This window comes from Odocoileus virginianus, chromosome 20 (genome assembly GCF_023699985.2).
Source record: "Odocoileus virginianus isolate 20LAN1187 ecotype Illinois chromosome 20, Ovbor_1.2, whole genome shotgun sequence".
Lineage (NCBI taxonomy): Eukaryota > Metazoa > Chordata > Mammalia > Artiodactyla > Cervidae > Odocoileus > Odocoileus virginianus.
The window spans coordinates 38,722,673-38,739,426 of record NC_069693.1 but is presented as its reverse complement, the minus strand read 5'-3'; the positions used below and the strand labels follow the sequence as shown (position 1 = coordinate 38,739,426).

The 16,754-nt window shown below is 47.0% G+C and overlaps 2 protein-coding genes across 8 annotated transcripts in view; one reads left to right on the top strand and one right to left on the bottom strand.

Moving 5' to 3' along the window:
• Positions 1-14,136, bottom strand: part of CHD9NB (CHD9 neighbor) — a 43,968-nt gene extending 29,832 nt beyond the window's left edge. For 5 of the 6 annotated variants that reach the window (XR_011482221.1, XR_011482217.1, XR_011482218.1 and 2 more), the window contains exons 1-2: positions 13,597-14,136; positions 1,131-2,022 (exon numbers count right to left, since the gene is read on the bottom strand). Coding sequence is in view for 1 of the 6 variants with exons in the window: in XM_070451304.1 (XP_070307405.1) it covers positions 1,758-2,022; positions 13,597-13,772 (441 nt within the window). In the remaining 5 variants the exon portion in view is untranslated. Of the gene's footprint in view, positions 1-828; positions 2,023-13,596 lie in introns of those variants that run through there. The other variant, XM_070451304.1, reaches the window with a different exon arrangement.
• Positions 2,100-16,754, top strand: part of CHD9 (chromodomain helicase DNA binding protein 9) — a 228,889-nt gene continuing 214,234 nt past the window's right edge. The window contains exon 1 of one of the 2 annotated variants that reach the window (XM_020873089.2): positions 2,100-2,479. The gene's annotated coding sequence lies outside the window, so the exon portion shown is untranslated. Of the gene's footprint in view, positions 2,480-13,464; positions 13,561-16,754 lie in introns of those variants that run through there. The other variant, XM_020873088.2, reaches the window with a different exon arrangement.

Below are 16,754 nucleotides of genomic sequence, written 5' to 3'. Positions count from 1 at the left end.
CAAAACAATCTTATTCAGTTTCTGAGGTTCTGATGGCCAAAACAAGGGTCATTTCCAGTAGCATGCTGCCTCTTTTTCTCCATTCTTCCATCTCCCTGCTTCTCATCACCCAACCCACCCCACACTCCCAGAGTAATAAATAAAAAGCCCTCAAAGCATCACCCATGGCACAGTGGTAAAGAATCTGCCTGCCAATGCAGGAGACGCAGGAGACACGGGTTCAATTCCTGGGTCAGGAAGATCCCCTGGAGGAAGGCATGGCAACCCGCTCCAGTATTCTTGCCTGGAAAAATCCAGAGGGTCAGAGGAGACTGGAGGGCTACGGTCCACGGGGTCACAGAGAGTCGGACACGACTCAGCAAGCACACAAAGCATCACCCAGACTGCAAGTGGGGTGAGCCTAGTTGACCAGTTGCCTCCCCCATAGGCAAGTAGATTCAATTGAGTAAAGAGAAATGGCCCCCACTACACACAGGCTGGAACAGGACATGGATTTCCATTTACTTGTGGGAAAGACTCCCCACACTTTATGCAGGACTCTGCAGAGGTGAATTCAGCTGCTGGGGGAAGTCAAATCTGAGGCTCAAATCTGGGTTCTGCCCCATCCTGGCTGGCCATGCTCAGGCAAGTTATTTAATCTCTTACTACCTCAACCTTCTCGTCTATTAAATGGGGATGGTTGTGGTGGCTACATTAAACCACTCGTGTAAATCCTCACCGTGATGCCTGAAACCAAGGAAAGGCTCATAGCCCCGTTTCTCATCACGTTCTACTGAATTACACCCACCCTTCCCCGCTGATCCTCTAATCTCAGCTCCCAGTCCTGTCTTTCAAATGTGTTGTGTCATCATTTATTTGCAAACATGTCTGTTTGATTTCAAATTAAAATGCTTCTGAGTCACATTAAAAACAAAACACATGAGAAGAGGGGGAAAAGAGGCTGACAGACATGTGAGTAAACAGCGAAATATTTCCGAAGGCTGGATACAGAGAGCTCAAACGCTCGAGTGTTCAAATTGACAGGGAGAGACACAGGAACATTAGAAGACAGGCATTTTTCTGGGGATTAAAACACCAGGAACATGAAACCCTCCTCCTTCCTTCCCACCAGTACTCAGCGTTCCACTTACTGGATGATCAAGGCCTTGTTGTCTTCCATTGCCATGATCAGTCTGATCCTGATTGTTCCCATAACTCATTAACAACTCTCCAAGTTAAATACTGAAGTGTTCAAACGAACAGTGTGGACTGAGCCAAACCCCAAAGCTTCCTGTGAGAGGCACTGGCTATTCAGCCAGCTATTAGAAAAAGGAGAGGGAGGGAAAAAGCAAAACAAGAAAACTGCCAGCCACACGTCCCCATCAACACCGTGGCCAGAGAGCTTTCAGAGGTCAGAGAAGTGAAGCACCGGAAGGATGGGGGTCACAGGACCGGCACATCTCAGCAGCAGAGACTGATCAGTCAGAGCTGTCAGTCAGCCAGGGGGCTCAGGGAAAAGTCCCATCATGTGAGATGACTTCTTTCATCCTCTCTGTCTATCGGGGAGCTGGGGAAATAGGGCTACCCGGGCCGCGACCCCTCACAGCTCCAGAGCAAAGCCTGGTGAAGGAGGCTTCCGCAGCCTGGGTCCCGAAGACGGGGATTTCCCTCTCCTCCTTCTCCTCGGAGCTTCTCGGGACGGGGCTCCTCTCGAGTTTCACTGGCCAAAGGCAGCTCCAGGGCTGAGGTGAGGGTCCGCGAATCCACAGCGAAGCAGCTCAGTTCTTCTGCTCCGGGGCGCCGTCCTTCAAGGAGGCGTCTCTGCCGTCCGCGGCCTCTGGGCCAGCCCCCAGATTTGGCTCCTCTTCCTCGGGCTGCTCCGCGGGTTTCTGGGACTCCCCCGCCACCTCGGTGCCCTTGCTGGAGTGGCACCCCATCTCAGCAGGACGCAGAGGCGAGGGCCCTGGGAGGTCCCGAGGTGAGTAGGGTCTGTGCGGCTGATCCGCGAGGGCCGGAGTTAAATAACCCTTCCTCAGAGCACAGCTGAAAGAGAACGGGCTTGGTTTCCATGGTCACCGGGAGACACCAGTCCAATCTGCATAATGACAACGCCGCCCCCCAACCCCCTCCTCCCCCTGCATCTGTGGGGTGGGCTGAGCCCGGAAGGGGGCCCTTCCGGCTAAGCCAACTAGTTCAACCAAGCCCTATTCATTCCATCGGAAGAATTCCCTTTTGTTTAACCTGTAACTTCTTTACAAATTACAACCCCCCCACCTAGTTACCTGTAAACACCAGGCCTCTCTTCGCTTTGCAAAGAAAGCCCTGTTACTAAGCAACTAGCTGTGCCCTTCCCCCTTGCCCCAGGGTCATATTCAGTTCCCGGGGCTCACAGACCCCCCACTTGGAGGCCATCCCCACCCTAGAATGCCCTCTCCACCCAGGTTGAAGAAGAATGGGAAGGGAAGTCCTAAGATCTGGATTCCAGGGGCTACCCAAACAAGTAAGTAATGAAAAGAACTAGTATTAATGGTGCTGTATGTTAAATATGAAAGTTGGTAACAGTAAATCCTAAGAGTTCTCATCACACACACACACACACATACAATTTTTTGTTCCTTTAACGTTGTATCTTTAAGAGAGGACGGATGTTCATTAAACTTATTGTGCTAGTTATTTCATGATATAGGAAAGTCAAAACATTAGGCTGCACACCTTAATTTATACAGTGCTATCGTTCATGGTCAGTCACTCAGTTGTGTTGGACTCTTTGCGACCCCATGGACTGTAGCCTGCCAGACTCCGTGGTCCATGGAATTTTCCATGGCAAGAATACTGGAGTGGGTTGCCATTTCCTACTCCAGGGAATCTTCCCAACCCAGGGATCAAACCTGGGTCTTTTGCATCTCCTGCACTGCAGGCGGATTCCTTACCGCTGAGCCATCAGGGAAGCCCATTCAGCGCTATGTCTGTTATATCTCAATAAAACTGGAGAAAAATAAACAAATAAATAAGCAAATTAGCAGGTACCAAGTGCTACTCTGTGCCAAGCACAATTTACTTTCATCATCTTTTATCTTCACAACCATCCCAAGAAGTAGGTTGTGTTATTTAACTTGCATTTAACAGATGGAGACACTGAGATTCAGAAAAGACAGAATAACTCATTTAAGGTCTAACAGCCAGGAAACAGCTGCGGTGGGATTTGAACTCGGGTCCCTCAGATTCCACTCTATTACCATTCTCACTTATTTTAAAGACCCCATCAGACCATCTTCATGCACCATCATATGTGTCATCAGTTTGGGAGGCCTGTCATTGCTCTTTTAATCTGGACATATGAGTAAAGGTTTTCAAAGCTGTGAACAAATGTTCTATATATTTTTAAGTTGGGTTTTTGTTTTTTTTTTTTTTTTTGGTGGTGCTGGGTCTTTGTTGCTGCGAGCAGGCTTTCTCTAGTTGCATGCGTGGGTTTCTCATTGCAGTTGTTTTGAAGAACAGGTTCTAGGGATTTCAGGCTTCAGTAGCTGTGGCACATGGGCTTGGTTGCTCTGAGGCAGGTGAGATCTTCCCGAATCAAGGATCCAACTCACGTCCCCTGCATTGGCAGGTGGATTCTGAACCACTGAACCACCAGGGAAGCCAAACACTCTACATTTGACTTCTATTCTATGTCTGATCACCTTGCTTTTCTTTTCCTAACTCCAAAAGGAGCCCAATAATTCTGGCCCAGCTCCCAGGAAGCTGGAAAGAGGATCAGGCAGGTCTACGAAGTAGCTCTTCAGAGAAGCAGAGAGTGCAGTCTTTTCCAAGTATGCACAAAGCCATCAAAAGTGACATTAGCTCCCACTCACTGATGGAGGGGTGGGTGCATGCCAGCCTCGGATATCTCATGCAAGTCCTCTCATTTACTCGTCACAATCAAACAGCCCCATGCGGGAGTATTATTAAGCCACTCTAGAGGTGAAATAATTGAGTCCAGAGTGGTTAGGTCAGTGGCCTGAGGTCAACTCCGTGTCTGGCAGCCAGTTCAGGATGCTGCCTGCAAGCTCTGGAATCTTCCCTGTCCTTGTCCCCTCCCGCCCCCACCGCCACTGCCTTTGGTTCATGCCATTTATCTTCCAGGACTTAGGCACTCAGTAATCCACAAGAATGTGGTAAGCCTTTCCTATAAATCACCTGCCTTTGAATGAGCTTCTTGCCAACCAGGCTGGCAGAATGACAATTAGGAAGGCATTTAATGTTGTCAATTTACCTCTCCCATACAAACCCCAAAGTACAGTCTGGAGGTGTCAGGGTGGGAGAAAGAGGTTGCATTTGCCTTCCAATTAAGAGGCCCTAATTAACGCAAATACTCATTTAGATACTGAGATGCTAAGCCAATGATTCTCTCGTGAAACCTCCAGATTAATCATGCTTATACCAACTCAGCACAAAAGACAGACAGCAGGAGCAGCAAGGAGACAGGTAAAACCCTCATGTTGGGCTTGGGTTAATTTAGAGGTGTGGTTGGTGAGAATAGATGAGGGCCCTTTTCAGAGTGAATCTGGTGAGAAGCCTTGCCTTGCCCGTGACGCCCACACCCAGGACAGGTTACGCAATCACGGGGCCTGTGTGAAATTAAAATGTGGGCCCTTGTTCAAAAAATCACTAACAAAAAAAAAAAAAAAATCACTAAGAATTTCAAAATGGTGACAGTAGAACTTTAAATGAAGCATAAAGGCCCATGAAGCCAGACTTGCCTACACCTAACCTCTTCCCTTTTTCAGAAATGGATTCACCTCTAAGACTGTAATTTGCCAGATCACTAGCTGTCTCTGCCTAGGGGACATTGCCCTAGGAACAGAATGAGGCCAGTGGAAAGACAAGGAAAGAGAAATGGGATATGGCCCACAATGATGGAGGGGACTTCAGTAGGATAATTTCAATATATTTTCAGCTTTAAAATGCCTTCTTAACTTTTACTACCTATACCACATAGCATGCAGAAGATACTAACAGACAGAACAAATAGGGAGACTTCCCTGGTGGTCCAGTGGTTGAGAGTCTGCCTTAGAGTGCCTGGGACTCAGGTTCGATCCCTGGTCAGGGAACTGGGATCCCATATGCCTTGGAGCAGCTAAGCCTGTGTGTTGCAACTACTGAACCCAAGTGTCACAATGAAGAATCCCATGTCACACAGTGAAGATACACGTGCCACTAAGACTTGAGGCAGCCAAAAAAAATAATAAATAAATATTAAAAAAAAAAAAAGAACAAATAGGGACTTGCTTGGTGGTCAAACAAGTAGTTAAGACTCCCTGCTCCTAATGCAAGGTTCCCAGTTCAATCCAGGGTTGGGAAACTAAACTAAATCCCTGGTTGGCTGCACAATGCTGCCAAAAAAGAAAAAAAAACTACAAATAAAAACTACCAATATCATATGTTAGCAAAGCTTCAGAGCAACCAGAACTCTCACATGTTCCTGGTGGGAATGCAAAATGGTAACATCACTCTGGAAAACAGTCCGGCAGCTTCCCGTACAGGTAAACATACACTTACCATAGACTGTTTACCCACATCAGTCTGCTCAGGCGGCCATAACAAAATGCCACCAAATTAGTAGCCTAAATAACGGACATTTTCTCCCAGTTCTGTAGGCTAAGACATCCATAAGCAAGGTGTTGGCAAGTTTGGTTTCTGGAGGGATATTTTTTTCCTGATTTGCAAACAGCCACCTTCCTGATGTATGTTTACATGGCCTTTCCCCAGCACTCACAGAGAAAGGACTCTGGTGGCCCTTTCTCTTAAAGGACACTAGTTCAGTGGGATTAGGGCCCCATCCTTATGACTCCATCTAACCTAATTACCTCGGTGCATGCTCGCATGCTCAATCGTGTCTGACTCTGAGACACTATGGACTGCGACCTGCCAGGCTCCTCTCTCCATGGGATTTCCCAGGCAAGAATACTGGAGTGGGTTGCCATTTCCCTCTCCAAAAGATCTTCCCAACCCAGGGATCGAATCCACACCTCCTGCACTGCAGGCAAATTCTTTACCACTGAGCCACCAAGGAAGCCCTAGAGGCCCAATCTCCAAATGCAGTCATATTGGGTATTAAATTCAACATACGAATTTGGGGAGGGACACATTAAATCCATAACATTACCTAAGGGAAATGAAAACCTATCAGTTCAGTCACTCAGTTGTGTCCGACTCTTTGTGACCCCATGGACTGCATCACACCAGGCTTTCCTGTCCCTCACAAGCTCCCAAAGTTTGCTCAAACTCATGTCCATTGAGTCAGTGATGCCATACAACCATCCCATCCTCTGTCGTCCCCTTCTCCTCCCGCCTTCAATCTTTCCCAGCATCAGGGTCTTTTCAAATGAGTCAGTTCTTTGCATCAGGTAGCCAAAGTACTGGAGCTTCAGCTTCAGCCTCAGTCCTTCCAATGAGTATTCAGGACTGATCTCCTTTAGGATGGACTGGTTGGATCTCCTTGTAGTCCAAGGAACTCTCAAGAGTCTTCTCCAACACCACAGTTCAAAAGCATCAATTCTTTGGCGCTCAGCTTTCCTTATGGTCCATACATGACTACTGGAAAAACCATTCAGACTTTTGTTGGCAAAGTAATGTCTCTGCTTTTTAATATGCTGTCTAGGTTGGTCATCGCTTTTCTTCTAAGGAGCAAGTGTCTTTTAATTTCATGGCTGCACTCACCATCTGCAGTGATTTTGGAACCCCTCAAAATAAAGTCTGTCACTGTTTCCATTGTTTCCCCGTCTATTTGCCATGAAGTGATGGGACTGGATGCTATGATCTTCGTTTTCTGAATGTTGAGTTTTAAGCCAGCTTTTTCACTCTCTTTTACTTCCACCAAGAGTCTCTTTAGTTCCTCTTTGCTTTCTGCCATAAGGGTGGTATCATTTGTATATCTGAGATTATTGATATTTCTCCCGGCAATCTTGATTCCAGCTTGGGCTCATCCAGTCCAGAATTCTTCATGATGTACTCTGCATATAAGTTAAATAAGCAGGGTGACAATATAGGGCCTTGACGTACTCCTTTCCCAACTTGGAACAACAGTCCGTTGTTCCATGTCTGGTTCTAACTATTGCTTCTTGACCTGCATACAGATTTCTCAGGAGGCAGGTAAGGTGGTCTGGTATTCCCATCTCTTGAAGAATTTTCCACAATTTGTTGTGATCCACACAGTCAAAGGCTTTGGCATAGTCAGTAAAGTAGGTGTAGATGCTTTTCTGGAACTCTCTTTCTCTTTCTATGACCCTATGGATGTTGGCAATTTGATCTTTGTTTCCTCTGCCTTTTTGAAATCCAGAAAACCTATGCTCACATGAAAACCTGTACATGAACATTTAGAGCAGCTCTATTAATAATCAATAATTAGAAACAACCCAAATGTGAATGGATAAACAGTGGTACAACAGATAAACCTTCATACAACAGATTATTACTCAGCAATAAAAAGGGAAAATTGCAGTTACATGTAACAGATTTGATGAATTTCAAAGATATTCATGAGTGAAAGAAGCCAGTCTCAAAAGATTATCTACTGCTTGATTTCACTCACATGACATTCTCAGAAAGACAAAGATATAAGGATAGAGAGAACTTCCCTGGCAATCCAGCAGTTAAGACTCTGCACTTCCACAGCAAGGGGGTATGGATTCAATCTCTGGTCCAGGAACTAAGATCCCACATGCCAATCAGGCAAAAAACTATACATATATATGTATGTACAAGGATATATAGGGTTTCCCAGATAGCACTAGTGGTAAAGAACCTGCCTACCAATGCAGGAAATATAAGAGATGTGGATTCCCTCCCTGGGTCTGGAAGATCCCTTGGAAGAGGGCATGGCAACCCAGTCCAGTATTCTTGTCTGGAGAATCCCTATGGACAGAAGAGCCTGGTGGGCTACACTCCATAAGGTCACATAGAGTAGAACATGACTGAAGTGACTTAGTACACACCATATATAAAGATGGAGAACAGAGCAGTGGTGTCACTACAAAGTTATAGCTTGAAAGAGGTTTTTTTTTTTTTTTGGTTTTCTGTTTCCTGTTTGTGGTGCTAGTTACACGAATCTATATAGTTACACAAATCTACATGCTCAAATTCATAGAACTGTACACCAAAAATTTTTTAAAGTCAAATTTGCTGTATATTAATTTGAGGAAAAAAAAATGTTAAGAGCATCCAAACAAGCAAACAAAAATAAATAAAAACTGTTTTGCCAGGAGCCTAGGGGCTTATTTGCCATCTGGTCCTTGTACTCCAGATCATTTAAAATCCTTTTTCTCTCCTGCTTTTCATTTGAACAAACAAACAAACAAACACACCTGCCCCGAATTTACTTTGACAGCTGTTTGTTGAGCCACGTGGTACAAGGTTCCATTTGAGGGTGCAGTGTGGTTTCCAGAACCTTAGTGAATTTCCATTAAGGAGGCCTGGATGTGCAGGCAGAGGGGGTTGTATGAAGATAACTTGAAAGCTCTGGCTGTAGGCAGGGGAGTGGCCAGCCCAAGCACCCTGCAGGAAGGGAGCTGGGGCCATGAGCATCCCAACCTCACTCTCCTCCCTCACTTTAGTCCCTCCCAGGTCTCCTGTCAGCCAAGCCCAACTTGAAGCCAGTGGACACAGAAGTCTTTGGCTCTTGCTCATTTAGGTCAGTCCCCCAGGATGCAGAGCAGGGTGGAAAAGGAGAGCAGATGTGGAGAAGTAAACAAACCATCTAGCACAATCCACGTGGATCATGTTCTCAAGGACACAGAATCTGTAGGGGGAGGCAACATCTTTGCAGGGAATTAAACTGTGAGGCAGAATGCAGTGCTTTAACACAGGGGAAAGGGCACATTGGAAAAAGGGGAGAGGGACTAGCTTCCCAGAGATGGACCCAGAAGGATGAACTGATATCCTGGCCAAAACAAAGAACGCAAATCCGTCCTTAGGAGTTCAGTTCATTTCATCATTCGTTTGTGGAAAGACAGCTAAGAACCCAAGTGGCTCAGTGATGAAGAATTGCCTACCAATGCAACAGGGGCAAGAGACGTGGGTTCATAAGACAAAATGGATAACCAACAAGAACACAGGGAACTCTGCTCAATATTATGTAACAATCTAAATGGGAAAAGAATTTGAAAAAGAATAGATACATGTATAACTGAACCACTTGGCTGTACACCTAAAAAACCAACACAACACTGATAATCAACTATACTCCAATATAAAATAAAAAGTTTAAAAAAAAAAACCCTTAACCTAGAAAACAAAACAACTCTCAGGAAAAAAAGGGCAATTCAGAAAAACTAAAGCAGCTGCTAACGGGAATGGTTATTTGGAAAGTTATGTCTCATCAAAATTAATCTATAATATTTGTACCCTTACTCTATTTCTTTAATTTTCTATCTATGAGATATGGGATGTTTACTAAACTTGTTACGATATTCATTTCATGATGTATACAATTCAAATGATTATGCTGTATACCTTAAACTTATAATGTGCTGTACAACAATCATATCTCAATAAAACTAGAAGAAAAAAAAAAAAAAAGAGACGTGGGTTCAATCCCTGGGTCAAGAAGATCCCCTAGAAGAAGAAATGGCAACCCACTCCAGTATTCTTGTCTGGGAAATCCCAAGGACAGAGCAGGCTGGCACTGTATAATCTATGGGGTTGCAAGGAGTTGGACATGACTGAGCAACTAATAGTCACGGTTAGAAGCATCAGATTCAGGATCTTCCCCGGTGATCCAGTGGCCAAGGCTCCTCAGGTGCCCCAGGTTCATTCCTGGCCAAGGAACTAGATCTCACATGTCGAAACTAAGGGTTCACATGTCACAGCTAAAGATCCGCAGGCCGCTACAAAGACTGATCTTTCATGCCACAACTATGACCTGGTGCAGCCAAATAAACAAATAAAAAGAAGCACCCCAATTCAGCATGAGAGGAACTTGAGACTGAAAACTAACTCTACAGTGTACATGCTATACGTGTACAGCAAGCTGTTTAACCTCTCTGACTCTCAGTTTCCTGGACTTTTGGAAAGAATCAATGACAAAGCATATGTGTCATCCTGCTAGTACATCTCATATCTGGCAGGATTTGCATGTGCAGTTCATGACCGGAAAGTGACCAACCTTACTTCTGCCATAAACATACTGGGACCCCCAAAGTCAAGTTGCCATTCAGTCCAAGGGCCAGCCTCACAAGGTCAAGTGCCCTTCCTGGGATAGGTACCAGCCCCTTTCCTGTTGGTCTCTGGCATCCTCTCCTCCTTCCTTCTTTACCCCTCCTTCTGCCAGGGTCCTGACATCCTGCCCGTGTCCCCAGGGCCCCCATTTCTAGCTCCACGCACTTTGGAGAGAAGAGGATTCTCACTCTCTTTTGCGGGGTGGGGCTCTCCTCCCAGCTTGAGGGATCTTAATTCCCTGCCCAGGGATTGAACCCTCAGTGAAAGCCCTGAATTCTGAACCACTAGACTGCCAGGGACTTCCCCTCACCTTCCATAATGGAGCATCATTCTAGAAGACAAAGAAGCTCTTGCCTACTAAAAAAATTCATCTCACAGCATGAATTTATTAAAAAACAAAATGCAGCAAAGAAAATTCTCCCTTTGAAGGGAAGAATGGACAGAACAGGAGCACAGAGGGATACAGAGGAGAGCCCTTGTCCATCCTGCCCCATATCTAAGACACAGTGTCCAGCATGGCTGTCCAGGTCTCAGTCAACAGTGGTGGAGTGCTCACAGGCAGAGGCTGTACAGGTGGGCAATCCAAATGCAGGTCTTGGCCACACCGCTTGCTAACTCTCCTACCCAGAGGCAATTACTTAAGCATTACGGGCCTAAGTTCCTTCCTCAATAAAATGGGTGAAATAATAGTGATTGCTTCATAGGATTATTGTGAGGATTAAACCAATCAGTCTAAAATTCTGAGTGCTAGGACTTTCCTGGGGGTCCAGGGGTTAAGAATCTTTCTTGCAGGGCAGGGGACACAGGTTCGCTCCCTGGTCGGGGAACTAAGATCCCACATGCCAGGGAGCAACTAAGCCCGAACACCATGACGACGGAGCCCTCGGGCCCTGGAGCCCGATCACCACTGCTAGAGAGGAAAGGTCCTGCATGAAGCGACAAAGATCCCGTGTGCTGCGACTAAGACCAATGCAGCCAAAATAAATTTTTAAAGATAATTAAAAAAAATTCTTAGTGCTGGGAATTCCTTGGTGGTCCCCTGGTTAGGACTCCATGCTTTCACCATGAAGGGCCTGGGTTCAATCCCTGATTGGGGAACTAAGATCCCACAAGCTGCACAGCCAAATAAAATAAAATTCTTAGTACTTAATATGTTACAAGACTTCCCAGGTGGCTTAGACGGTAAAGCGTCCGCCTACAATGAGGGAGACCCAGGTTTGATCCCTGGGTCAGGAAGATCCCCTGAAGAAGGCAATGGCAGCCCACTCCACTACTCTTGCCTAGAAAATCCCATGGACGGAGGATACTGGTAACCAACAGTCCATGGGGTCGGAAAGAGTCGGACAGGACTGAGTGACTTCGCTTTAATATGTTACAAATTATTTTTATTATTATTGACATTACTTCTACCTATCAAACATGGTTCAGGCCCTCAAGGAGATCATTTATGGAGAACCTGTGGATAAAAACAGACCTGTTGATAACCACAGTCCCCAAAACTCTGTAATTAGTGGAATGAACAGAATGGTAGAAGAACTCAGAGGAGAAATTCTTTTGGAAACCTTTAACCTCATCAGGTGATGCCTGGCATCAGAATCGAAGAGGTTATGCTCTAAAGCTAGGTCTTTGCCTGGGCAAGCGTTGGGGCACAGGAGGGTGGTGTGTGGGGTGGAGAAGGGAGCTCCTGCAAGGCATGAAAGTGACTCAGAGACACGTTAAAGTGACAGAATGGGAAATGTACCTGTCAGCACTTCTCTGACAGATTCACCTTGACCAGGGCACAAACTGGCCCTGAGTAGGCTGGAGGTGGCCCCTGTCTCTCTCTCTCTCTCTCTCACACATACACACACACACACACACACACACACACACACACCCTCATCACTCCAGGTACTGCCCATAGATAATACTCCCTCCCCCACCTTCTCTGTCTTTGATGGTCACTTTGACCAGATGACACCAGTACAGAGAGACCAAAGTTTAAATAGGCACAGGCAGGTGGGGGTGGCGGTGGGAGAATCACCCAGGTCTCACTGTCACTAATTGTCTCTAATATTTCCACTTTGGTCAACTTATCCCCAACTATCACCCCAGAGATAAGCTGCCTTAAAAGAAGACTTGCCAAACTTGCCTCCATCACCAGGGCACTCTCCACCTTTGGTGCCCGATCGATTGCTACATTAAAAAAAAATAAACCCTGTACTTATCCTGCCAAGAGCTCAATTACATTGCATTGCATCTGTGTGTGTGCGAAAAGTTAATTTGTTACATAAATGTGATTTCAGCAAGGGCAGAGACTTAGGTGTTTTGTCCTTTCTAGTATCTTCTATTCATAGGAAAGTGTCTGGCGCGTAGTAAGTGCTCAGTTAACATTGGTTGGAGGGGGAAGAAAAGAAATGAAATGTACACACTTTCAATAATCCACCATTTTCCTGACCTTAATAAGCAGCTAACAGGTTCTCAGCCTAGGGCGGTGCTCCCCCAACCCAGGAGACAATTGGAAATCTGAAGGGGTGGTTTTGGTTGTCACAATGACTTCAGGGTGGCTACTGGCATTTAGCGGTAAGGAATCAGAGATGTAAATGTCCAGCAGTGCCAGGAAGGCTCCAACCAAAGAAATGTCAATGTCAAAGGCGCCTGGGTCAGAAATATAACCTGCATTGCCAACTCCTTAGGAGCCTGTGTCTCTGGATTCTATACACAGGGTGTGAAACAGACTGGATGTTTAATAACAACGAAAGAGACTGGAAGGAACAGGGAAGGAAAGGTAACTGCTAGGGGGTAGGAGGATAGGAAATGGGGGGTGCGGTGGGGTGGGGGTGGGGTGGGGTGGGAGGCGGAGCTAAAAGAACGAATCGCTAGTAGGGCAAAGGCCTCCCTGGTTTTGAGAGAGGCCCAGTCCCTTGCATCTTCTGATGCTCGCTATATATTTAAAAGATTCGGCTCTGCCAAATCGGGGTGTACTGAAAGCTTCTGGACGAAAGGCAAGATCCCTGAGTCCAGCCAGGAAAATCCCAGAATGGATCTCAGGCCAGCAGCCAGGGCCTGGCTGCCCCTCCGTGCCCCCAAGAGAAAGTTCAGCAAGTTCAGATTCCAGTGCCCTCTAGGGAGTGAAGGTGATCCCACCCAGCCGGGATTAGCGCCCAGGGTGCGCAGCATGCTGGAAAACCGCCCACGTGGGCAGCCCGGGCAGCATTTCCGCCCGGGACCGACTGCTCTCCCACCTCCCCGCCCGGTCCCCGCGCCTCCGCCCCGCGCCCACTAGGTGGCGCCTGCGCTCTAGTGGGCGCCTCTCGGGCGCAGACGAAAGCGACCGCGGAGCCCCGGCGACAGATCGAACCGGAGTGGCAGGATTCCGGGGACCGGAGGGCAGCGCCGGCAGCCAAGGTAGGAATTCCCGAGCCCCGGTCGTTTCCTGCGAACCTCTGTGGTCGGGGTGGGCCGCGCATCGGCCGCCGAGGTCGGCTGGCGGTCTCGTTAGATAACCAGATAGGTCGAAGCGGCCGCACGTGTCGTTGCCTGCGGGGACCCGGAGACCCGCCGTCTCCAAGCTGGGCCTCGGGGCACAGCTGGGCGCCAGATCGCTCGCACGCAAACATCCTCCACTGGCTGGTTCCTCTGGAGAGCCTGCCCGAATCCCCCAGCAGCTAGTCCTAGGAGGAGAAAAGAGTTGCTGCTCCCCAAATCGACTTCAGCGTTGGAGCCGAGGGCTGTTCCAAAAGCACCATTTCTCCAACTTGCGTGCACGCTGGAATCGCTTGGGGGGAGCATGAAAAAAATGCCGATGCCCCGTAGCCCTCCACCCCACCCTGCTCCGAGGCTCAGATGGAAGTGGTCTGGGTCGGGGCCTGGACCTCTGGATATTTCAGAGCTTCCCAGGCGACTCCAACTAGCAACCACGGGTGAGGACCCTTGACCCAAAGGGTTGGAGGAGAAAGAAGACAGTTGTTGCAGCCTGCAATGCTGATTCTCCTCCTCCTCCTTCTTCTTCAGGGAGTCTTTTAAGCAGGAAATATCTCCGCCTTTGAGCTGTCAAACCCAAGATAACAAACCAACATCCTCCCTCCCAACAGGGCTGGTACTGAAAGGGTTGAACTCGAAAGTGGGCAGGGAACAGAAAGACACAGATGTAGAATATGAGAGAAGGCTCTTGGGGAAAGAGGAGTTTGTCCTTACCCTGATCCCACAGAAGTTCAGGGGACCTCCTGGAGCAGCCCTCATCATTTTAGTAAATGCTATGTTTACAACAAAGCAGTTATGAGACTAGGCTTAGAGTTCCCAGAGCCCGCCCTCCCTGGGCTGTGTGACCCTCAAAAACTCATAGAATCACCCCTAGCCTCAGTTTCTTCATCTGCAAAATGGGTATAATAGTATAAAACTCTTAGATTTGCCATGGAAATTATTGACCACAAGAGGTAATGTTTCCTAAATGCTCATCTGTGCCTGGCACTGTGCTAAATGCTTTCTGTGTGTGGCCACATCTCCTCACCATGACCCACAAGGTGTTAACTATACTAACTACCCCGTTTGATAGCTTAGGAAACTGGGGCTCAGAGAGGGCAAGGAACTTGCTCAGAGTTAAATAATTAATTAGAAGCAGATCCTGTGTTTGAACCCAGGCAGTATGATTCTAGAGCCCATGGCAAAAGTACAATGAGTTGCTGTTTCCCTTTTTGATGGAGGGAACATAGAAAAAGCACATAACACAAGGCATTCATGGTGCCTCCTCCACAAACACTAGCTGTCATTGCTTCCAGTGGAGCATTTTCACAGAATTGACTCATGGGTTCATGTCAACTGGATTTATTGTGGAAAGCCTACTGTGTGCCAGGTTGTAATCCAGATGCTACAGGTCTCACAGTGAGTAAGAGGCAAACCAGTCCTCAGCGAACTCACACTCTAGTGAACGAGAGAAATGAGAAGAAAGTACAGTGGATCCTCCTTGTTTGCAGACTCTGGATTTGCGAATTCTCCCACTTGCTAAAATTGATTTGTAACCCCCAAGTCAGTATCTGCAGCACTTCTCATGCTCATTCATGGACGTGAACAGAATGGCAAAAAATTTGAGTCGCTCAGCACACTTGTTCCCACCTGAGGTCAAAACGAGAGGACACTGCCTTCTTGTTCCAACTCTCAGAACTGTGAGCAAGCATCCCTTTTATGGTCTGTTTAGTGCTGTGGGTTGTTTTTTGTTGTTTTTGCATTTTTTTGTGCATTCTGTTGATTTTTCTGTTTAAAAATCACCCCCAAGACAACCAACTTGCTGCATGACTCAGGAAACTCAAACCAGGGCTGTGTAACAACCTAGAGGGGTGGGATGGGGTGGGAGGTGGGAGGGAGGGGACACATGTATACCTCTGGCTGACTCATGTTGATGTGTGGCAGAGGCCAAGGAAATGGCAGCCCACTCCGGTCCTCTTGCTGGAGAATCCCATGGACAGAGAAGCCTGGGAGGCTACAGTGCATAGAGTTGCAGAGTTGGACACAAATGAGTGACTTAACTTTCTTTCTAACACAATATTGTGAAGCAATTTTCCTTCAATTAAAAATAAGTTTGGAAAAAAAAATCAGCCCCCAAACATACTGCTGAAGTGCTATCTAGTGTTCCCAAGCCCAAGAAGGCTGTGTTGTGCTTTATGGGGAAAATGTGTATTTGATAAGCTTTGTTCAGGCCTGAGTTGTAGTGGGCCTGGCCATGAGTTCAATGTCAGTGAATCAACAATATATGTTAAATAAGGGGTCTTGAAACAGAAACACACATTAAACAAGGTTAGGTATTGATCTGTTGATGAAAATGTGACCGGAGGCTTGCAGAAACCTACCCTTAGGTTTTTTCCTTTTAGGAGCAGTGGTTTAGTATTTGCTAATTTCGTGTTCATGGCAGCTTCAGAGAACATAACCACTGTGAATAATGAGAATTGACTCTAATTAGAAATTACTGCACATGCAGTGAGAGAATCCAGCACAAAGATGGAGAGGCATACAGAAGGGGCCTGCCTTGGGTTGAGGGTTAAAAAGGCTGAGAAGCAGCCAGGCAGAGGGTGGGATGGGGAAAAAAATGTTTCAGGCAGGAAAAACAGCATGTGCAAAGGCTGACAGGTAGCAAAGTCAAGGAGCTCAAGAAGAGCCAGGGTGCGGGACCTGTGGAGGAAGCAGAGGTCTGATAATGTAATAGTATGCTGGAGGAGGAGGCTGGGGCTGGGTGGCAGCGTTTCGTGGGCAGCTCTCCTTTCGTCCAGTTAGCGCAGTAATCCTGGCAGGCAAGGCGGGATGGTTTTCGCCTTTGACAGGTCATGACATTGATGCCCTGGGTAACTATATGCCTTGCTCAAGGTTACACCACTGGTAAGCAGTAAAACCCACCTCCCCTACCCGATGTGAATCTAATGTTGAACAGTCGTTTGAGTGTTGGTCTGAGATCTCAGGACATGATCCTGGTCCAGGGATTTGGTTTGGTTTGGGGAGAAATCAGTTACTGAATGAAGCCATCCAGAGTGGATGAAATCACCTGGGACAGTGGGCAAAGTGTGGGGGAAGATAAGATCTCTGTCCTTTTAAAAATAAAATTATTCCTGGTGTTA